The sequence below is a fragment of the Lepidochelys kempii genome, chromosome 2, assembly GCF_965140265.1.
Source record: "Lepidochelys kempii isolate rLepKem1 chromosome 2, rLepKem1.hap2, whole genome shotgun sequence".
Taxonomy (NCBI): Eukaryota; Metazoa; Chordata; order Testudines; family Cheloniidae; genus Lepidochelys; species Lepidochelys kempii.
In genome coordinates, this window is record NC_133257.1 from 197,080,929 (window position 1) to 197,104,640 (window position 23,712).

A 23,712-nucleotide genomic window follows, 5' to 3' on the forward strand; every position below is an offset into this window, starting at 1 on the left:
CCCCGATAATGTCACGGCTAATCTGGTGGCTGAACTTTGTGACTTTGTCCTTACCCATAACTATTTCACATTTGGGGACAATGTATACCTTCAGATCAGCGGCACTGCTATGGGTACCCGCATGGCCCCACAGTATGCCAACATTTTTATGGCTGATTTAGAACAACGCTTCCTCAGCTCTCGTCCCCTAAAGCCCCTACTCTACTTGCGCTATATTGATGACATCTTCATCATCTGGACCCATGGAAAAGAAGCCCTTGAGGAATTCCACCATGATTTCAACAATTTCCATCCCACCACCAACCTCAGCCTGGTCCAGTCCACACAAGAGATCCACTTCCTGGACACTACAGTGCTAATAAACAATGGCCACATAAACACCACCCTATACCGTAAACCTACTGACCGCTATTCCTACCTGCATGCCTCCAGCTTTCACCCTGACCACACCACACGATCCATCGTCTACAGCCAAGCTCTGCGATACAACCGCATTTGCTCCAACCCCTCAGACAGAGACAAACACCTACAAGATCTCTGTCAAGCTTTCTTACAACTACAATACCCACCTGCAGAAGTAAAGAAACAGATTGATAGAGCCAGAAGAGTTCCCAGAAGTTACCTACTACAGGACAGGCCTAACAAAGAAAATAACAGAACGCCACTAGCCGTCACCTTCAGCCCCCAACTAAAACCCCTCCAACGCATTATTAAGGATCTACAACCTATCCTAAAGGATGACCCAACACTCTCACAAGTCTTGGGAGACAGGCCAGTCCTTGCCTACAGACAGCCCCGCAACCTGAAGCAAATACTCACCAACAACCACATACCACACAACAGAACCACTAACCCAGGAACTTATCCTTGCAACAAAGCCCGTTGCCAATTGTGCCCACATATCTATTCAGGGGACACCATCACAGGGCCTAATAACATCAGCCACACTATCAGAGGCTCGTTCACCTGCACATCCACCAATGTGATCTATGCCATCATGTGCCAGCAATGCCCCTCTGCCATGTACATTGGTCAAACTGGACAGTCTCTACGTAAAAGAATAAATGGACACAAATCAGATGTCAAGAATTATAACATTCATAAACCAGTCGGAGAACACTTCAATCTCTCTGGTCACGCAATCACAGACATGAAGGTCGCTATCTTAAAACAAAAAAACTTCAAATCCAGACTCCAGCGAGAAACTGCTGAATTGGAATTCATTTGCAAATTGGATACTATTAATTTAGGCTTAAATAGAGACTGGGAGTGGCTAAGTCATTATGCAAGGTAGCCTGTTTCCTCTTGTTTTTTCCTACCCCCCCCCCCCCCGATGTTCTGGTTTAACTTGGATTTAAACCTGGAGAATGGTCAGTTTAGATGAGCTATTACCAGCAGGAGAGTGAGTTTGTGTGTGTATGGGGGTGGGGGGGATGTGAGAAAACCTTGATCTATGCAGGAAATAGCCCGACTTGATTATGTAAAGAGTTGTCACTTTGGATGGGCTAGCACCAGCAGGAGAGTGAATTTGTGTGGGGGGGTGGAGGGTGAGAAAACCTGGATTTGTGCTGGAAATGGCCCACCTGTTGATCACTTTAGATAAGCTATTACCAGCAGGACAGTGGGGTGGGAGGAGGTATTGTTTCATGATTTCTGTGTGTATATAAAGTCTGCTGCAGTTTCCACGGTAAACATCTGATGAAGTGAGCTGTAGCTCACGAAAGCTCATGCTCAAATAAATTGGTTAGTCTCTAAGGTGCCACAAGTACTCCTTTTCTTTTTGCGAATACAGACTAACACGGCTGTTCCTCTGAAACCTATGTTCAGGTGGTTATCTGTTACTCATAAGTGCTTTCCAATGTCACTGTATTCCAGGATTCTGTCTTCCATCTTTAAGCCTGATCTATATTATTTCCTCAAATGTACGACCTTGCATTTTGCTGCATTAAAACACAAATTGTTCAAAAAAGCCCACCTTTCCAAGCGATCGAGATAGATCTGTATTACTGAGCTGTACTCGTCATTATTTACCACTCCACCAATGTCTCTGTCATCTGGAAACTTTACTAACAATGATTTTATAGGATAAGGCACTTGGAGCTTTGGGTGTGTGCATTTTTAAATAGTTTATATAGTCTAAATAAATATGGCAACACCACTTGTTCTCAATGAAAACTAAAGGACAGATTTTCCAAAGAATTCACCACCTGCATTTACAGCCATAATTTCAAGAGAGCTCAGCTCTCAACCTTCTGGTCTTTTGGAAATCTGGCCACTCATTTTGGTGTCTGATTGTGTCCACCCTGCAGTTGGAGTATGTGATTGCAGCACAGATAGGCATGCCCTATCTATCTGAGGTACCGACAGAAGTGAAACCACAGGAGCAGGTGCTACAGTGTAATTGTACAAGCCTGCCCAGGGCCCTGAATACTTACTTGGGTAGCTAGCCCATGCTGCTACCACTTCACTATTAGTTGTATCTGTGCTAGCTGGATTAAAGCTAGCTCAGGTATGACTACACACGGCAATCACGCTTCCTACTGCAGGATAGACAAAGCCATGGACACCACAATAAATGACCAGATTTCCAAAAGACTGGAATGTTGGGCTCTAAGTTCTTTTGAAAATGTTAATAGCTCACAACTTCAAGCCATAGCTAGATTAAGAAAATAGTTAAAACATGTTAGCTAACACATTTTTAAACACAATTTATTTTCCTAGTCTAGACATAACCTAAATGGGAGTTCAACTCTCTCAAAAATCTAGCCTTTAAACATCTGATTGTCTGTCTGAGAATTATCAGGGCTCACTAGTAGGCACAGGAGAGTTCCTGTGTGTTCTAGTGTGTCTAAAACCTACTCTAGATCTTGGAGTTTGTTTTTTTTTAAAACTCCATCTATATTTGACTGTACCTAGTGGGGTTTTCCACAATTACTAGCCTCAAATCTGAGGCTTTGGAGGCCTACATTGTGGGGCTTATAGCAAGGAGGCAGGGCATATGCATAGGGCACTGTTTAATTTTTTCAGTGTTTTGCTTTGAACTGTTAGGGATTTATTTTTCTACCATTTGGTAAAGACTTATCAAATGCTAGAAAGGCAACCTGTAACACATGGTATAACCAATTTTAACGGATCAAACCAAAAAAAAACCCCTCTGTACTACAGGGCTAGCTAGGTTAAGCAACCATGCATATACATACATAAATAAGGAACATTACATCCTAGTTATTAGAACACATTCATATGTAACTCAGAGGGGTGAAAATAACTCCAAATAATAAATATACAAGGGAGTACATATGTGGTCTAGATGAAATTATTGTAATGTGAGTGCACAATTGGTTGAAACTCTGTACTCAAGAGTAGTTATTAATAGTTTGCTGTCAAACTGAGAGGTTTTATCTAGTGGAGTCCCAAAGGGGTCAGTACTAGTCAATATTTTCATTAATGACATGGACAACAGAATAGAGAGTATTCTTATAAATATGCAAATGACACCACGGTGAGAGCAGTTGGAAGACAGGATTAGAATTCAAAAGGACCTTGATAAATTAGAGAATTGGTCTGAAATCAATAAGATTGTCAATAAGACAAGTGCAAAGTTAGGAAGGAAAATCAAATGCACAACTACAAAATGGGGAATAAATGGCAATGATGTAGTACTGCTGAAAAGGATCTAGGGGTTATAGTGGATCACAAACTGAATGAGTCAACAATATGATGCAGTTGTAGAACAGCCTAATATCATTCTAGGGTGTAGGAACATGCATATTGTACTTAATACACGGGAAGCAACTGTCTTGCTCTACTTGGCACTGGTGAGGCTCAGCTGGAATACCGTGTCCAATTCTGGGCACCACACTTTAGGAAAGATGTGGACAAATTGGAGCGTCTAGAGAAGAGCAACAAAAATGATAAGGCTTAGAAAACCTAACCTATGAGGAAAGGTTAAAAACACTGGGCATGTTTCTTCTTGAGAAAAGAAGACTCAGGGGGGACCTGATAAAGTTTTCAAATATATTAAGGGGTGTTATTAAGAGGATGATGATCCATTGTTCTCCATGTCCACTGAAGGTAGTACAAGAAGTAACGGACTTAATCTGCAGCAAGGGAGATCTCGCTAGGTTAGATATTTAAAAGATTTTCCTAACTATAAAGGTAGTTAAGTTCTGGAATAGGCTTCCAAGTGAGGTTGCGTAATCCCCATAACTGGAAGTTTTTAAGAACAGGTTGGACGAACACTGTCAGGGATGGTCCAAGTTTACTTGGTCCTGCCTCAGCTCAGGGGTCTGGAATGGATGACCTCTCAAGCTCCCTTCCAGTCCTACATTTCTGTGATATGATGTAACCTATGAAACAGACATAAAAGTACCAACCAGAAGCTTTAATTTCACCTTATGGACACTAAAACACGTGACTGAAATCATATTACCATTGTTTTTAATATTCACTTGTAGATTACTTGAGAATAAAACACCTGAATCATTGCACTAGTGGATGAGTTGCAAATAATACTTTTACTACTGCTACCAAAAAAAGTAAAGACTAATTTTTTTCAAGTACATGAAAATTTGAGGGCCTAAAAATAGTTGACAGTGGCTAAACTGACATATTTCAAAAATGAGTTTGAAAAAATGTCTTGCATATGGCTTTTTAATCAAAAAGGAAATGGGAATTAATCGTTCAAGCCTGTATTTTAAAAGATAAGGTCTTACTCTTCTCTTGGATACCACTGTGTCATTACTGGCTTCTGTTTTATCCTCTAACACTCCTGCTCCTGAAAAACATTGTGAAACCAATACAAAATAAATACAGATTATTATCCTTGGCAAATAAATATAAATTGTTGCAATTGTTTATAAACATATTTACACCATTGAAATATAGAACAGTACAGTCATAATTGATTTTAGTAGGTCACATTAACATTACAATAATCAAAGGGTTTGTATGAAGTCATTTTGACTCTGATTTTCAAAAAAGAACCTTTCTTGTGGGAACAATTTGTATCCACAATATATTACCCAAATAAATGTTGGGTTCTTTACACTGTTGCTACATATTTACTACTACAAAATAGATTATACATATCAGGGTAGAAACAGAGATGGATTCTTCTTGAATAAAGGTATGAACCAAGATGTGAAACATACCATACATTACAAAACTGCCATATAGAAACTTTCTTCTTAACAAGGAATGGATTATGTGTAACTAAAATTTCTATAGTTTCTTAATGGATTTTTCAAATATCCATCCTTTCAGGATATCTGTATGCAATCTGATATAGACATTAAGATTTCATTATGAGCACTTTCTCTCTTCCCTAAAGCAAGCATTCATTATACGAACATTCCATCTCAGATGTGGTCACTACTGTCAGACCTCTAAGTAATTTAAAAGGTGGGCCAGTAGGTATGTGTTACATGGTACAATGTTACATCAATAGGTATGTTACTTAAATATCTATAGTTTAGTCACTTGAGTAGATATGGGGACAGAGCAGGCAACATGTCACTAGAGTAGATCTAGGGACAGAGTAGGCAACTCCCCATATCTATTCTAGTGATACCATCAGAGGACACATCCACATCAGCCACACCATCAGAGGCTCATTCACGTGCATGTCTACTAATGTTATATATGCCATCGTGTGCCAGCAGTGCCCTCTGCCATGTACATTGGCCAAACCGGACAGTCCCTACGCAAAAGAATAAATGGACACAAATCAGACATCAGGAATGGTAACACACAAAAGCCAGTGGGAGAACACTTCTGTCATAAAGGGATTGGTAACCACCTTTCTGTATACAGTGCTATAAAATCTCTCCTGGCCAGAGGCAAAATCCTTTCACCTGTAAAGGGTTAAGAAGCTAAAGTAACCTCGCTGGCACCTGACTCAAAATGACCAATGAGGAGACAAGATAGTTTCAAATCTGGAGGGGGCAGGGGAAGGTTTTTGTCTGTCTGTATGATATCTTTGCCGGGAATAGATCAAGGATGCAAGCCTTCCAACTCCTGTAAAGTTAGTAAGTAATCTAGCTAGAAAATGCATTAGATTTCCTTTTGTTTTTTGGCTTGTAAAATTTGCTGTGCTGGAGGGAATGTGTATTCCTGTTATTGTGTATTTTTCTAACTTAAGGTTTTGCCTAGAGGGATTCTCTTTGTTTTGAATCTGATTACCCTGTAAAGTATTTACCATCCTGATTTTACAGAGGTGATTCTTTTACCTTTTCTTTAAATAAAATTCTTCTTTTAAGAACCTGATTGATTTTTCATTGTTCTTAAGATCCAAGGGTTTGGGTCTGTGTTCACCTGTACCAATTGGTGAGGATATTATTATCAAGCCTTCCCCAGATGTAGGGGGGTGTAGGGCTTGGGGGGATATTTTGGGGGAAGACGTCTCCAAGTGGGCTCTTTCCCTGTTCTTTGTTTAAATCACTTAGTGGTGGCAGCACACGGTTCAAGGACAAGACTAAGTTTGTACCTTGGGGAAGTTTTTAACCTAAGCTGGTAAGAATAAGCTTAGGGGGTCTTTCATGCAGGTCCCCGCATCTGTACCCTAGAGCTCAGAGTGGGGAAGGAACCTTGACAACTTCAATCTTCCTGGACATTCTATAACAGATTTGAAAGTAGCTATACTTGAACAAAAGAACTTCAGAAACAGACTTCAAAGAGAAACAGCAGAACTAAAATTCATTTGCAAATTTAACACCATTAATTTGGGCTTGAATAGGGACTGGGAGTGGCTGGCTCATTACAGATGCAGCTTTGCCTCTCCTGGAATTGACACCTCCTCATCTATTATTAGGAGTGGACTACATCCACCCTGATCGAATTGGCCCTGTCAACACTGGTTTTCCACTTGTGAGGTAACTCCCTTCTCTTCATGTGTCAGTATATTTATGTCTGCATCTGTAACTTTCACTCCATGCATCTGAAGAAGTGAGGTTTTTACCCATGAAAGCTTAACAGATAAATCTGTTAGTCTTTAAAATGCCACCGGACTCCTTGTTGTCTCAAAGAACAGTTACTAGCAAGTAAATTTACTTTCTTCTTTGAGTGCATTCCCGCCTGTGAGAGTGTAGTGAGCAATACTACTCAAAATGGAGGGTGGGCTGAGTTCTTTAGTTAAACAATGACTGAAGCACTGCTTGCCTGCACCTGGCATCTGAGTAGGAGGTGAGGTATTAGTGCTTATTGAAGCTGCGAAATGTGGCTATCCTACATATTTCTCCTATCAATATTTATCTTAAACATACTACCATCGAGGCAGAAGTAGCTGGTGTGGAATGGGCTCAACTCCTATTGGGAAGGAAACCTTAGGCTTAGAATACAAAGGCCCAAAGTAATCCATTTACTCCTGAGGACATTCTGCTCCAAAGAAATAAAAATTCTGCACCAAAAAAATTAAAGTTCTGCGCACATTTTAAAATTCTGCAAATTTTATTTGTCAAATACATGTGGAGGCTCCAGCATCACACTGGGGAGCACAGGCCACTGGCTGCACAGAGGTGGGACATGGACTCACCAGTGAGGTTACACCCAGCCCTAACACAGCGCAAGGACCGGGCCTGCCCTAGAAACACCCCAGGACCATGCCCCTCCATGCCAAGTGCACCAGGTGAGGGCAGGCAGGCTCAGCAAGGCAAGATCCAAGTGTGAGGCTTAGTGTGGGGGAATCCAGGTGTGAATTGAGAAGGTTGTGTGTGGGGCAATCTGGGTGCGGGGTGGCTCAGTGGGGGATCTGGGTGCAGGGGGATCTGGATGCAGAGGGGCTTGTTGGGGGATTCTGAGTACAACGGTAATGGGACACTGCAGGGGGGTCCAGGTGGAGGTGGTTGGGGCTCAGCAGGGGAGGTGTCTGGGTGTGTGTGTGGGGGGGTATAGAGCTCAGCAGGGGAGGGTCTGGGTGTGGAGGGCTCAGTGGGTCCAGATGGTGTGGGAATGGGGCTCGGTGGGGTGTGGATCCAGGTGCAACTGGTTGGGGCTTAGTATGGTGGGGATCCATGTGTGGGTGGCTCACTGGGATGGTGCAGGTGCAGGGGGAGTGAGGCTCGTCGGGGGGGGTTCTGGGTGTGCGGGGGGAGTGAGCCTCGTCGGGATGGTCTGGGTATGAGGAGGTCTGGATGCACAGGGGTTGGGCAGATGGTGGAGCAGCTCCCTGCACAGTGATCCCTCCCCCTGAAGCTGAGGAGTGATGGGTGCAGGAAGCGTGGAGGGTGCGTGTGTGTGTGAAAAAGAGAGAGTTTGTAGAGCTTCCTACGGCCGGGGGAGAAATCTGGGGATGGGTCTGACACAGCCCCGGATGCCGTTCACAGGAAGAAGTAGTCCCATCTTCCCCAGCCCAGCCAGGACTAGCAGCTGAGCCCGGCGCAGGGTAAGAGCCACCAGCTAGGTCTTCCCCAGTCCTGCCCCAAAAGTGATTTACCTCCCTGCCAGCTGCCCTGGGCATCTGAAACATATTGCTGAGGAGGGTCACATGACAGCTCTTGTGGCTTCCCTTTTGCTTCCCTTTCAGAAAGTCATTTTTCTGTGGGGAAGCAAAGAAATCTACAGGGGACATAAATTCTGAGCATGTGCAGGGGCACTGAATTCCCCCTGGAGTATCAATTTAGACAACCTCTGAGTATAAATAGTCCATGTCCCTTGCATCGCTCTCTTCCTGTAGACCAAAAACAATCTGTTAGAAATATGCTAGGGTTTAGTCCTAAGTATAACAGAGTTCTGCTCATATCTAATGTGTGAAAGTGGGGTTAACCAAGGTGAGAGTGAAGTTTGGGGAACAGTGAGAAAGAGACTGATTGACTAATGTGGAAGTCCATTACCACCTTGTGCATAACCATGTAAGGTGGTGTGACTAAATGTATAGGCCTCACACAGAAAAGGAAGGGGCCAGAGACGCACTTTTCTGGCCCTGTCAAGCGTGATTGATAAGGAGAAGGCCTTTAAAAAGGAGGAAACTGCAGTCAGCAGAGGGAGAATGAGCAGGATTGCCCTAAGCAGCATACCACAGGAGTGACTCCTGAAGACAGGGAGAGAACTCCTAGGCAGGAAACTCTCCTAAAGAGAGTACAGCGGACTCAGAGGGTAAGACAGATAGGCCGAGCCTATCTCAGAGACCCAGCCACAGTGATGTCTCCAAACCCATCGGGCTGATTTGGCAGCACCACAGACTTGTCACCCCTCACAGAGTACCCCTGCAAGTGTGAGGGTCTGTGACTTGCATGTTGATACCCCAGCCAGAGAGACTTAAGCATGCCCACACAAGGCAGAACACCCCTCTGCAAATGGTGTGGAAGTGGGGTCTGGGTTGCGACCACTAAGAGTGTAGCTAATTGGATCGGTCAGGTTCCCCCACTCTCTGAGGGAGGAACCATCAAGGACTCTGTTACAGGTGGGTTCACCATCAGAACCTGCAACTCACTAATCTTTCTAAATTCAGGTAATAAGTACAAGGAACATAGTCTTGAAAGAGAGAGTGTCCAGCATGTAGTCCTCAATTCCCTCATGGGGGACAGGCTCCTTTACACTGAAAAGATATTTACGAGACATTTTAGGAATTGGGTAACTATGGAGTGGGAAAACATACTAGATGCAGGTCTTCTACAGTGCAAAGGGAGATTGAACATTGAGACCTCTTCCCCCCAGTGATGCCAGGGCATCATAAGGCAGCTGATGCCAATTCCTCCTTTTTAGGACCTCATAAGGGTCAGGAAGAGAAAAAGTGCCAGGAGTCAGAGCAAGGGCACACAGTGGTTGAGGACATGCTCTCAATGGTACTGTGGCCTGCATCCAGATGAGGTCTACAGAAAGTAAGATGCTCAGAGTGTCTGCTAGGCGGACCTAAAAGAGTGGTTTCCTAACATTCTTCACTGTGGAGAAGAAGGAACAGAAGTGATGAGAGTCTGCACTCACAGCCTCAGATGTCAAACAGCCAAGTCATTAGCTTCAAAAGATTCTGACTTCATTAGAGGTTCCATGAGCTTGACCACAGCAGAATCAAGTCTGCAAATGCACAGAGATCCTTGAGAAGAAAGAATGGTTACTTACTCTCCAATAATTGTTCTTCTTTGAAATGTTGGACTACATTTCTGCCCCATGCACATGAGATCAGAATCTTTTGAATAGTAGTGTCAATTGGAGCTGCGCCTGTGCCCTGTAGGATTTAGAGCACTCTGTAGCTGAGGTTGTAAAGGGCGGGGGCGAAGCGGCCACAGCCACTCTTCAGTTCTTTCCCCAGAATAGAATTCACAATGACAAAGACTCCACAGAAACAGGGATGGAAGGCAGGTTGTGGAATATATGTGGACAAAACACCTTACAATTACTGTAGGATATGTAACTTTCTTTCTTCTTTGAGTGACCATCCATGTATATGTGGTGACTCACAAGAAGTAACTCATGTCCTGGAGATTAGAGCTCAGATTCTTCTGGAATAATGACTGCAGGACAGCTCTGCCAAAATGGGCATTGGATCTATAGCTTATACTAAGCAGTAATGCTTTGAACAGGACTAGATGACCATGCAAGGTCTCTTGCAACCCTAATCTTCTATGATAATGCTGAATGAAGCTGCTAATTGAACTTCGGGTAGCTCCTTTGCAATTCTCTGCTGTTAGGAAGCTTTGGAGTGATGCAGTAGAGGCTATGTGAGCTTTGGTGCAATGGGTCCTAACCTGTCCAGGTTGGTCTACATAAGCCACCACACAGCATGGTTTAATACAGTCAGAGAACTATTTTGACAGTCATTGAGAGAAGACCCTTCATTCTGTCAGCAACTGCTAGGAACAATCTAGAAGAGTTCTGGAACAGCTTTGTTCTGTACCAATAGTATGAAGGACCCTGACAATATCCAACATGTGAAGTTCAGGTTCTCCCTAAGTGGAAGCTTCAATGAGGCTTGGAGAAGAATGCTGGAAGATGGATCATCTAATTAAGATGACAGTCAAACCACTTCCTGTAAAAAACAAAAAACAAACAACCTCCCCCCCCAAAAAAACCAGATGAAGTCAAAGTCATACTGTGCAATACTGTATAAGGTAGCCCTGCTTTGAGATTTTGTATCTCTCCTATCCTTCTGGCCAAATTTATAGCCACTAGGAAGGTGGTCTTCATGGAGGTGGTACAAACAGCAGGTCACCAAATGTTCAAAAAGAGGTCTCACCAATCCTGTTAAAACAATGTTAAAGTCTCAGAAGGTCAGAATCTCTGACTGGAAAGTAGACATTAATGAGTCTTTTGAGAAATCTAACTACTGTTAGTTGAAAGAAGGTGGTGTAGTCTTCCACTGGGGGGTGATAAACAGAGATAAACATCAGGTGCATTTTTAAAAAGCTGTTGAGGAGTCTTGAACAGTTTAAGGTGAGTAGGTAGTCCAGGATGGCAATCAGTGCCCAGACAGAGAACCTCTTCCATTTATTTTGCACTGCTAATGAATAGAATCAGTTATTAGATATTAGCCAAACAGCATCTGTGCTATAGAGCTGTGGTTCTCAAGCTTTTTGGCACTGTGGCACTCCTACAGATATTTTAAAACTAAGCAGCTCCCTACAACCAAGTACCGTTTTTTTCGTTTTTTTTTAACCAGCATGAGACACTAGATTCAAGAGTTCAAGACACTAGAGTTCTGATGGTTTTGCAACTTTATTCAACTACATACAGTTTAATTACACAATTCTCTCTAATCCTGGTTTTTAAAACTATAATCTGAAAAATACATATTTTGGCATGTTCACACAAAGTTTAAGAATGGTCCTGTTAAATAGAAGTTCTTCAACTACTATACCTGCTTTGACAAACATCACATAACCCAGAAGCTGGCTGGCTGTGGATTCATCAAGGTGCAGTGCAAAATACTGACTCTTCTTAGAACATGTTCTATCATCTGGTTCAGAAAGTTTTCTGCAAGGCCATCTATGTGTCAATAAAGGGTATTATTTGACATAGTAATGGTGTTCAGTGCCATGGCTGCTTGTTCCCCAATCATAATTCTACACGTCTGTTGCTGCTGGAAGTAGAAGGGTCTCAAAAATGGTGTATGCTTGTTTGTATTTTGCAATTCATATGGCCACACTATAAGGTGGTCCTAAGGCTTTTTGAGGAAAAGTTGCTTCCTGAGACATGACATGCGGAGAATATAACATTAAAGAGGTTGAGAATATAACATTAAAGTCTTCCACCAACTCCTCAATCACCAAGTTCAAATTGGTAGTCACCCTTTTAAGGAGGGTCTGGTGCTCCTTGAAGTTGTGGGAGGCACTGCCCGTTTGGGAGGGGCAAGCCACCACTTTGTCCGGAGACTATGAAAATGACGACGATTGCCCCATGGGGGAAGGGTGGGTTTCCCTTCCCTCTCTGGGGATGACTCCTTAGGTGTTGGAGCCTGCTGTGCTGCCCCTGCATTGGATTTAGTGCAGGGGGCAGTTTGCCTAAGGCGGCCAGGGAGGAATGGTGGGAACATGGGACCAGCATCATGGGTATGCCCTACAGATTCCAGTATGGCCATCGAGAGGGCCACAGTCCCTGCTGCCACTCCTCCGCCGCTGCTGCAGATGCCGTGTCAGTTTCGTGGGTTAGCGGTGATTCACCCTTCCTTGGCAAGGGGCTGAACTCCTGCTCCAACTTGGACCATTGTCCCTCTGGTGACAAGGGCAGCACCGTGGCAGCCTGAGTCTGCCGACTAACCCTTGTCGGTGACCAGCAAGGATCAGCGCTTGCCTGACGAGCAGTACTAGGGAGGTGGAGACTGGTGCTGGGTCTAGGAGCGATCCTGCCCCAATGGGGACCAACGCCTAGGAGACCGTCTAGGCGATGGTAACCTGTACTGTGGTGATCTCTGGCAGGAAGCTTCCTGGTACCGAGGGTAGGGGGACTGGTGTCTCGACTCCAGTGTTCCACGCCTCGTAGGGAGAGAACATGACCAGAGTCTTCTGACCGGAGACCGAGGTTGCAGTGCCAGGGTCCTAGGCCATGACAATGGGAATCTATGTCTGCCATCCAGGGATCAAGAATAATCCACCGCCCTATGGGGTGGTCCCATGACCAGCTTGCCTGTGGATGTTGGAGTCTTAGCTGAGTCTGACACCTGGTGCGGCATCGGCAATGCCAGCTGGCCTACTTGCTCTTTAGCTGCCAGAGCTGCTTTGGGCAACGAAAGCCCTAGGAGAAGCTGGGGTCCACCTGCTGCACCCAGGTTTTGGAGTCGGATCCCTGGCTGGGCTAGGGGGTCCGACTGCAGTTGTACCTCCATGAACCTCTGGTGTGGGCACATGGCCTGACATAGGTCCTTTGCCCAAAGACCCCTTCCTCTCTGGTACCGGGGAGCCATTCTTCTTTTGTCGCTTCTTAGGCACCAGTGAGGTGGAACGGTGCTGGGCGGAGCCAGATGCTGGTAGTGCATTCCACACCTTTGCTGAGGTGCTAGGAGTGGAGGCCAAGTGGGAGGGCTCCGACACAGGACAAAGTGCAGCTTCCATGAGGAGGGCCCTCAGGTGAATACCCTGCTCCTTCTGGGTTCTAGGATGAAAGTTCTTACAAATCTTGCACTTGTCCCTTATATGGGACTCCCCCAAGCACTTCAAGCAGCTGTCATGGTGGTTACTAATAGGTATCATCCTGGTGGATGACAAGCATGGTTTAAAGCCGGGGGAATGGGGCATACCCTGCTCCAGGGTGAAGTCCAAGCTGGGACTCTAACTACCAAACTAATCTAACACTTCACTTAATGGCTAACTAAATACCTACGAACCATATACAAAGAAGATAGATAATGGGTTGTAAAGAACCACTAACGCTCTTGCAATGCAAGACGAGGTGCTCCAACCAACCCTCACAGGCGGTAAGAAAGAACTGAGAGGGTGTAGGGCCGGTGGCGCCTAATATACCAGCACATGAGCGCAGCACTCCAGGAGGCACCATAGCCAACCCTATAGATACTGCTAAGGCAAGCACTCTAAGAAGAAAACAGAGTTTGGGGTAGTAAACAGAGGCAAGCAATCAGACTTGGGTCCACACTCATAAGGTGCTTGGTCTTTAAGTTAAGAGGATGTATACCATAGACAGACAGACAATATAGAACCAGATATGCAAGTATTAATAGCATCATACGAAGATGTATTCACAGGAAATGGATGCTTCCAACTAACACACAAGATACAGTTTAGAGAAGATGCAAAATATGTGGTACATGCTACATGAAAAGTTCAACAAGCCTTAAGAAAGAGGCTATAAGAAGGAATACAAAACATCACAACAAATGATATCATCTGGATAACAGAAGAACCAACAGTTGGGTTCCCTTTGTAACTGAAGAGAAAAAAGGAGTGGGACTATAACTGTGTATGGACAGTAAGAAGCTGAACAAAAACATAAAAAGAGAACTCTTTCACTTGACCCTAAGAAGTAAACTGTTGTCTGAGACAACAGAAGAAAAATTCTTCAGCAAACTAGATGCATCAGCTGGATTTTGGCAGATCTCCTTGGACACGAAGAACACCAAAATCTATACTTTCAACACACCACTTGGCAGATACTGCTTCCTAAGACTACTTTTGGAATATGTTACGTTCCAGAACTATTTTACCATACAGTAAATCAGACGCAAGAGGGTCAAACAGGTGTTAAAGTGTACACTGATGACATAAAACTTTGAGGAAGCATGGCCACTGAATACTGAGAAGAGTCCTGGAAATTGCAAGCGCTAATAACCTTAAACTGAGTACGTCCAAATGTCGATTTCAAACAAAGGAAATAACATACTTGGGAGAGACACTGATTCCAAGGGATTCTTGTCTGATGAATTAAGAGTCAAGCAAGACTGATCATGCAGATACCTGAAAATAAAAAGGGAATTCAAAAGCTGCTAGGAATGTTGAATTATGTCAGCAAGTTCATACTTAAATAGTGAGTTTGCACAACTCACCTAAGACATCTCTTCCACAAGGTCACCGAATGGGCATGGATGCCAGATCATGGAAGAGAATTCAATGATTTAAAGCACATTCTATTAGCTCCAGTGTGCAATTTTTTGACCCATTAAAAGACATCACTCTCTCCACAAATGCTTTGAAAGGAGGGCTGGGAGCAGTACCATTACAGTGCCATGGAATGGATTGGTTGCCAGTCTCAAATGCATCTAGGGCTATGACAGCTACAGAGAAGATTTATGCACAATTTGAAAAAGATATTCTAGGTCTGGTGCATGGATGTACAAGATTCCGTGACCCTCTCTCTGGTGGTAGCTTCAAAGCAGAAGCTGATCACAACCACTCATTGCAATACACAAAAATGGACTTGGAGAAGCACCATCAAGGATACAATGACTACTTCTGAAAATACAGAAATATGATAAGATTCTGGAGTTCCAACATGGATACCCCTTAGTAACGGCAGGCATACTGTCAAGAGCACATGCTCTACCTTACAAAATACAGCCTAATGATCTGGAACAAGCAGGAAACATACATGTGAACATGATAAAAAGTGCCATGTGCTGTATCTCCAGGCATGTGGGATGAACTTACAGAAACAGCTAAAGATGAAATGGAGGGAAAAAATCCCACCTGTGTGTTCCCATTATAAAAATGAGCTTTGAGCGATCTCAGGCATGTTCTTGGAAGGAACACAGATTATGGTTCCCACAGTGATGAGAAGGAAAATATTGGAATGAATACATGAAGGGCACCTGGGAATGACTAAATCAAAAAGAAGAGCTAGAGAAGTTGTATTCTGGCCACAGATGAATAGTAATATTGAAGAAATGGTGAGCACGTGTGGATCATGTCAGAAGTACAGCGATTCCCAGCAGAAAGAATCAATGATCTCACACAAACAATTCACAATTCCTTGGGACAAAGTTGGAACTGACATGTTCAGCTTGGGAAGAGAAAGTTACTCACCTTGCAGTAACTGAAGTTCTTTGAGATGTGTGTCCCTGTGGGTGCTCCACTCTAGGTGATGGTGCAGAAAAGGACCTAGGGTTACAGTGGACGAGAAGCTGGATGAGAGTCAACAGTGTGCCCTTGTTGCCAAAAAGGCCAATGGCATTTTGGGATGTATAAGTAGGGGCATTGCCAGCAGATTGAGGGATGGGATCATTCCCCTCTATTTGACAATGATGAGGCCTCATCTGGACTACTGTGTCCAGTTTTGGGCCCTACACTACAAGAAGGATGTGAAAAAATTGGAAAGCATCCAGTGGAGGGCAACAAAAATGATTAGGGGACTGGAGCACATGACTTATGAGGAGAGGCTGAAGAAACTGGGATTGTTTAGTCTGTGGAAGAGAAGAATGAGGGGGGATTTGATAGGTGCTTTCAACTACCTGAAAGGGGGTTCCAAAGAGGATGGATCTAGACTGTTCTCAGTGGTAGCAGATGACAGAAGGAGGAGCAATGGTCTCAAGTTGCAGTGCGGGAGGTTTAGGTTGGATATTAGGAAAAACTTTTTCACTAGGAGGGTGGTGAAGCACTGCAATGCGTTACCCAGGGAGGTGATGGAATCTCCTTCCTTTGAGGTTTTTAAGATCAGGCTTGACAAAGCCCTGGTTGGGATGATTTAGTGGGGGATTGGTCCTGCTTTGAGCAGGGGGTTGGACTAGATGACCTCCTGAGGTCCCTTCCATCCCTGATATTCTATGATTCTACGGTGCATCTCAGTGCCGTTGATCGGAGATCTTTGGTAGCAGTACCTGGTCGGGATGCACGCACTCAGCTGGTGTCTCGCGGTCTTGTTAGAATCTGCTTGAGCACGCGTGTCCCACGCCCACCTCAGTTCCTTCTCTACCGTGCAGAAATCATGCTAGTACTCCAAAGTAGAGGGGAGGAGGGCAGGGAGTGGAGCACCCACAGGGACACACATCTCAAAGAACTTCAGTTACTGCAAGGTGAGTAACTTTCTCTTCTTCTTCGAGTGCTGTCCCTGTGGGTGCTCCACTCTAGGTGAACGTGGAGCAGTACACACTATGGTTTGTGGGACTTTGGAGATATGGTACTGAGTACTGTAGAGCAATGGTTCTCAAAGCCAGTCCGCCGCTTGTTCAGGGAAAGCCCCTGACGGGGCGGGGCGGTTTGTTTACCTGCCACATCCGCAGGTTCGAACGATTGTGGCTCCCACTGGCCGTGGTTCGCTGCTCCAGGCCAATGGGGACTGCGGGAAGCGGGGTGGGCTGAGGGATGTGCTGGCCGCCCTTCCCAGAGCCCCCATTGGCCTGGAACGGTGAACCACAGCCAGTGGGAGCCGCGATCGGCCAAACTCGAGGACACGACAGGTAAACAAACCGGCCCGGCCTGCCAGGGGCTTTCCCTGAACAAGTGGCAGACTGGCTTTGAGAACCACTGCTGTAGGGAGTACTGTATGACCCACTATGGTGTCTGCCGTGGTATCCTGTGTGATAGCATAGTGTTTGGCAAATGTGTGTTCAGATTACCATATAGCCACTTTACAGATGTCAGGAATGGGTACGTTATGTAAGAAGGCAACGGACGTCAACGTGACTCAAGTGGAATGAGTTCTAATACCTTTGGGCAGTTGAATATTTTGGATGTGGTAACAGGATCTGATACAGTCAGAGATCCACTTGGACAGGCGTTGCCTAGAGATAGCCGTACCTTTTGATCTTTCGGTAATGGAGACAGAGAGTCACGGGGACTTACAAAATGGTTTAGTCCTGTCTAAATAAAAGGCAATTGCTTGCCTGACATAGAGAGTATGCACAGTTGCCTCATGCAGAGCCTTGTGAGGTTTTGGATAGAAAGTAGGTAAGTATAGGAATTGGTTAAGGTGGAAGAATTTTAGGATGTGGTCTCAGGGTCTCTTTGTCTTTGGAGAAGATTGTGTAGGGAGGATAGGCCATCAGGGGGCTTATTTCTCCTACTCTCCTTGCTGACATTATTGCAGCTAAGAAAGCTACCTTCATGGACATATGAAGAAGAGAGGAGGTAGCCAAGGGCTCAAATGGAGGTTTCATGAGATCATGAAGAACGAGCTTAAGATTCCATGTAGCTGCCGTTGGATAAATTTCTGGGTAGAGATTTTGTAGGGCCGTGAGAAGTCATTTTATGGTGGGGTGAGTAAAGAGTGAGTAGCCTTCTAACAAGTCATGGAAGGTTGTAAGTGCCGCCAGGTGTACTTTGATGGAGCTGAGTGAGAGTCCATCCTGTTTCAATTTTAGAAGGTAGTCTAGGATGTTAGGGAGGGTTACCATATGAGGTGTTATGTGAGCACCAGAGGGAGAAACGTTTCCACTTCTGCAGGTAAGCTTTATGAGTGGAGTCTTTTCTACTGTGAAGAAGGATGTATCGAACTTGCTCGGAACAAACTAGTTTGTGGGTTTGGAACCATGAAGGAACCACGCTGTCAGGTGGAGCTTCTGGAGCTGAGGGTGAAGAACCCATCCATTGTCCTGGGAAAGCAGATCTGATCTGCTGGGGAGAGTCCCTGGATGATAGGAGGATATGCGAAGAAGGTATTGATACCACGTCTGTCTCGGCCAAGCTGGGGCAATAATAGGCCTTCTCGTCTCTGATCTTGCAAAGAACCCTGTGTAGCAGAGGGATTGGTGGGAAGGCGTACTGGAGAGAGTTGTTCCACGAGATGAGGAACGCATCTCCTAGGGATGCAGTCCCAAGTCCCGCTCTGGAACAAAATAGATGACATTTGCAATTCTGGGTTGTGGCAAAGAGGTCTATTGATGGGGTGCCCCAGAGGGAGAAGAGCTGTTGAAGTATTACGGGGTGCAGTTCCCATTTATGTTCTGTCGAGAGTGCTGAGTGCATCGGCAATAGTGTTGTGGCAGCCTAGTAGGTAGGAAGTGATGATTTCTATGTGATGTTGTATGCACCAACTCCATAGCCGGATGGCTTCCATGCATAGAGAATGTGATCAGGCTCCCCCATCTGTTGATGTAGAACATACATGCTAAGTTGTCTGTTAGGACCCGAATAGTTTTGTTCTTTATGACGGGAAGAAAGTGAAGGCAAGCTCATCTCACTGGTCTGAGCTCTAAAAGATTTATGTGTAGGCGTGTCTCTGATGCGGACCAGTGGCCTTGTGCCCTGTGTCCCCCTAGATGCGCTCCCCAACCGATTAGGGAAGCGTCCGTGGTGAGCATGAGCATTGGGGATCATTGCTGGAAGGGTATGCACGTGCAGAGGTTTTCTGGTCTTGTCCACCATTGTAGGGAAGCTAGAACATTGGCTGGAATAGTTAGCAGCAAAACCTAAGGCATGTCTGTTGGGTTTGAAGTTGGAGTTGAGCCAGCCCTGAAGACATCTCATGTGTAGCCTGGCGTACTTGATCATGAAGGTGGTGGCTGCCATGTGACCAAGGAGCTGTAGGCAAATTCTTGCCTGTATCCTGGGATGAACAGAGAGCATGCGTATGAGCTGTGTGATAGCTAGGAATCTATGATGTGGGAGTGAGGCTCTGGTTCAGATTGAGTCCAGTTGAGCTCGAATGAACTCAATCTCCTGTGTAGGTGTCAGGGTGGATTTTTGGACATTTATTTGGAGGCCTAGGCTGTGGAAGAGGGAGATGGTGAAATGGGTAGCTTGTAGCATCTTGCCATAGGAGTTGCCCTTGATGAGGCAATTGTCTAGGTAAGGGAAAAGAGTGATCCCATGTCTGTGGAGGTGAGCCACGACTACGGCTAGAGTCTTGGAAAGTGCTCTCGGCACTGTGGAGAGTCCGAAAGGAAGAACTCTGTATTGAAAATGGTTGTGTCTGATTGTGAATTGTAGGAAACGTCTGTGGGCTGGATTAATTGATATATGAAAATAAGCGTCCTGTAGGTCGAGAGCTGTGAACTAGTCCCCTTGATCCAGTGCAGGTATTATTGTGCCCAGTGTGATCATCCTGAATCTTTGTATCCTCACGAATTTGTTCAGTCGGTGTAGGTCTAGTATAGGCCTCCATCCCCCGGTCTTTTTCTGGGTCAGAAAGCAATGAGAGTAGAATCCTTTCCCTCGATGTTATGTTGGCACTGGTTCCAATGCACCCAGTTGTAGAAGGTGAGCCACTTTTGTGCAAAGTAAGAGCTCGTGAGAAGGGTCCCCGAACAGGGATGGGGAAGGGTAGGAGAGTAGAATATAAAAGGGATGGAGTAACCGGACCGAATGATTTCGAGGACCCAACGGTCCTGCGTAATCTGCTGCCAGGCATGTTGGAAACCCTGGTGGCCAAATGAGCAAGTAGGTGGTGGAATCAAGGGGTGGTCGTGCAGACCCTCGACCAACGCTTCAGAATTGTTGTTTATTTCCTGATGGGTGGGAGGTGATTGTTTCTGCTTGATTTTTGTCTGAGCTTAGGAGGTCCAGCGAGATTCCTGGTTATATCATATGGTCTGGGTTGAAGCCGGTAATACGGTTGTATGCGTGGTGTTTGATAAGGTTGGTATTGTTGTCTCCTGGGAAGGGATGGATGAATGTCCCGGGAGCGCAGCATCGCTCTAGAATCTTGCATGGTGCGAAGGACTTCATTGGTTTTTGTGGAAAAGAGCTTATCTTTATCAAAGGGGAGGTCCTCTACTTTGGTCTGCAGGTCTTTAGGGATGCCGGATGCAGAAAGTCATGAAGATCTGCGCATAACCACAGCAGTTGCAGTAGTACGGGCTGCTGTGTCCGCTTTGTCTAGAGATGCTTGTAGGGCCGTTCTTGAAATCAATTGGCCCTCAACAAGGACTGACTTGAAATCTGCTCTCCTATCCTCTGAAATATAGGAGGCAAATTCAAAAAGTTTTATTGTAATTATCGAAGTCATAGCCTGCAAGGAGGGCAGAATAGTTTGCAATTCTGAATTGTAGAGCGGAAGACGTATAAACCTTGTGACCCAAGACGTCAAGGCGTTTAAGGTCCTTGTCTTGCGGGGTGGGTCGATAGTGTGGCTGTTTCGTCCTTTGTGCAACTGCATCCATAACAAGAGTTCGGTTGTGGATGAGAAAATAAAAAGTCAGCATCCTTAGCGAGAACATAGTATTTACATTCAGGCTTTTTGGAAGTTGGTAAGAGAGAGGCTGGAGTCTGCCAGAGAGTGTCAGCTGGTTCCAGGAGTGCATCATTAATGGGGAGCGTGATCCTTGAGGGCGCAGAGGGTTGGAGGATTTTGAGGAGTCTGTGTTGTGTCTCCTGAACCTCTTCTAAGGGGATGTCTTGGCTGAGCGCCACCCTCTTGAAAAGTTCTCGAAATTGTTTACAGTCGTCCATGTTCTGTGGAGGCGGAGGGAAGAGAGCTCTGTCTGGAGCTGATGGAGAGTTAGGGGTCGGTGAGTCAGGATATGGTCTGTAGCTCACGTTCTCGGGGGCGGCATTCAGGCGCTCTAGAAGTAGACAGCTGGAGATCGAGGTGCAGAAGGAGGTAGAGGTTTGGTGGAAGGGGCTTGAGGGTGAGTGGCAGTAGGAGGTGGCCAAGGGTACCATGAGGCCAAGGCATAGGATAGGAGAACCCAGGCACTGCCCATGGGGGGGTGAAGTAGGGAAACTGAGGCTGGTGGTTGTGAGCCATGACCTGAGGTGGAAAAGGTTCTGGTGGAGGAGGAGAGGTAGGTGAGGAGAACTCTGCCTGCTGCTGCATATCAGGTTCGCTGTCAGTAAAGATAGCCAGGTCAGATAGGGAGAGTGGCTGTTCAAAAAGTGAGCCCTGTGTATCCGGGAGCGGAGAGTTAGGCTCAGGTGCCACTGAGAAAGTCACATTGACTGAGAAACTGTTGCTCCTGCTCCTTGGACTGCTCTGAGCATGATCTGTGCTCAGGCACATTACCGAGTCTGAGTTTTTCCAGTGCCATGGGTCGCTTGGAGGTGCCCTGCAGGGGGTCCGCAGCCGGTACTGGAACAGCAGGCAGGCTCAGTGCCAGCCTTCTTTTCGGCACTGGGGCAGAGAGCGCTGCCAGCACCACATTTGTTTTGGTGCTGAGTGGACTGGTGCCGAGGAGACCTTCCCAGTATGGGAGATCGGGTCCCTGCCTCTGCGCTCCACAGGAGCCGCAGCTGAAGCATTGTGATAGCCTGAGGCATCTGCCTTCTGTGTTGTCAATACAGAGAGTAAGGATCTTGTGGGAGACCCTTTACCCTTGTTAAAGTCTCTCCTCTGAGACTGTTGCGCTTCTTGCCTCTGCTCCTGAGAGGGTGAAGCCATGCTCCCAATTGGTTCAGATCTGGCCAGGGAGCGTGAGGGAGAGGATTTCACTTTCCCCATCTCTGAAGCTGGCTGTAGAGATTTTTCCATTAATAGCATTTTAAGCCACAGGTCCCTGTTGTGACGAGCCTTGGTCTTGAGGCTCGTACAGTGGAGGCACTTTGTGGGGACGTGTGTTTCGCCGAGGCACTTCACACAGCATGAGTGCCCATCAGACCTTGGCATGGAGTCCTGACAGGAAACACACTACTTAAATCCTGAAGTCCCTGGCATTATGAATTAGAAATGGCAGGAGAGAGTGTCTCAGCAGGAGACAAGCCTGAGGTGAAAAAGTTTTTTTTTTTAAACTAAGTAACTAAACTATGTAACTATTCTAAAAGAAGGGAAACAACTGGGATGTTACTAACAACTATTCCTATGCTCTTTGCATCTGTTTCCTAGAGAGACCAGGGAAGAGAATCAGCACTGCCCCGAGTCCCATCTTCAGCTGAGGACGGTTGAGAAGGAACTGCGGGGGTGTGAGACGTGCGCATTCAGGCAGATTCTAACAAGACCGTGAGACACCAGCTGAGTGCGTGCGTCCCGACCAGGCACTGCTACTGAAGATCTCCGATCAACGGCGCCGGGACACACCGTCACCTAGAGTGGAGCACCCATAGGGACAGCTCTCGAAGAAGAAGGACACAATCACCTGGATGTAATGGTACCTATTATACCAGTTTCCAAGTAGTCATCACACTTGAAGTTACCACAGCATCAACAGTTGTCAGGCACATTAAATCTGTATTTGTATGTCATGGAATTCAAAAAATAGTAATAACTGTAACCCTTCTGCCCGTCAGAGTTGGCAGCAACAAGGGCCGGGTTCGATATCTAGGGGTTCCATTCCAATAACACAATGCAAACCGGCTCGAGCCCCCACCCAGTGACCTGGGACAAATATATACCACCCCCGCTGGGCGCCTCCAAGAGGCAATACTTCCCCTCTCGCAAGCACATAGTCTGAGTGTAGCAAAAGTCTTTTTATAACAGAGAGAAACAATGTGGCATTATGTTGGGGAAACACCACCAACAGGATTCATAACACAACCCATGAGCAAAAACAACCCCACCCCAGGCAAATTGGGGCATGCCCTTTTCCCTTTGGTTCTTGAGTCCAGCAACCCCAAATCACCCAAAGTCCCAAAAGTCCAATGCCCCAAAAGTCTCTGTCCCTGGTCAGGGCAGCCCCAGAGTTCGAAAGTTTATCGGCGGAGCTTTACCTCCCAACCTGGGTGGAAATGGGACGGGGGTAAGAGGCACCTTACGTGATCTGAAGCTGACCGCCCCATAGCTCCATAGCGGCGCTCCGCTCCGCCAGCCGCCCCACAAAACTCCTTCGCTCAGCTGCGCTCCGCTCCACCAGCCGCCCCACGAACTCCTTCGCTCAGCTCCACGGCCCACAAGCAGCTCCTGCCATCCACACACTGCTCTGCGTCGAACTGCTTCACCAGCTGTCCCGCAACCTGCTCCACAATATATCTTCAGGCTCCCCCACTACTTAACACAACACTCAGTGATTTCAGCTCGTAGGTGAATTCAGCT

At 45.9% G+C, this 23,712-nt stretch overlaps 1 protein-coding gene across 1 annotated transcript in view; it reads right to left on the reverse strand.

Moving 5' to 3' along the window:
* The window catches only part of ZCWPW2 (zinc finger CW-type and PWWP domain containing 2), a 134,655-nt gene that overhangs the window by 40,303 nt on the left and 70,640 nt on the right, over positions 1–23,712 (reverse strand). The window contains exon 6 of the mRNA XM_073329663.1: positions 4,716–4,777. Within this exon, the coding sequence (XP_073185764.1) occupies positions 4,716–4,777 (62 nt within the window). The remainder of the gene's footprint in view (positions 1–4,715; positions 4,778–23,712) is intronic.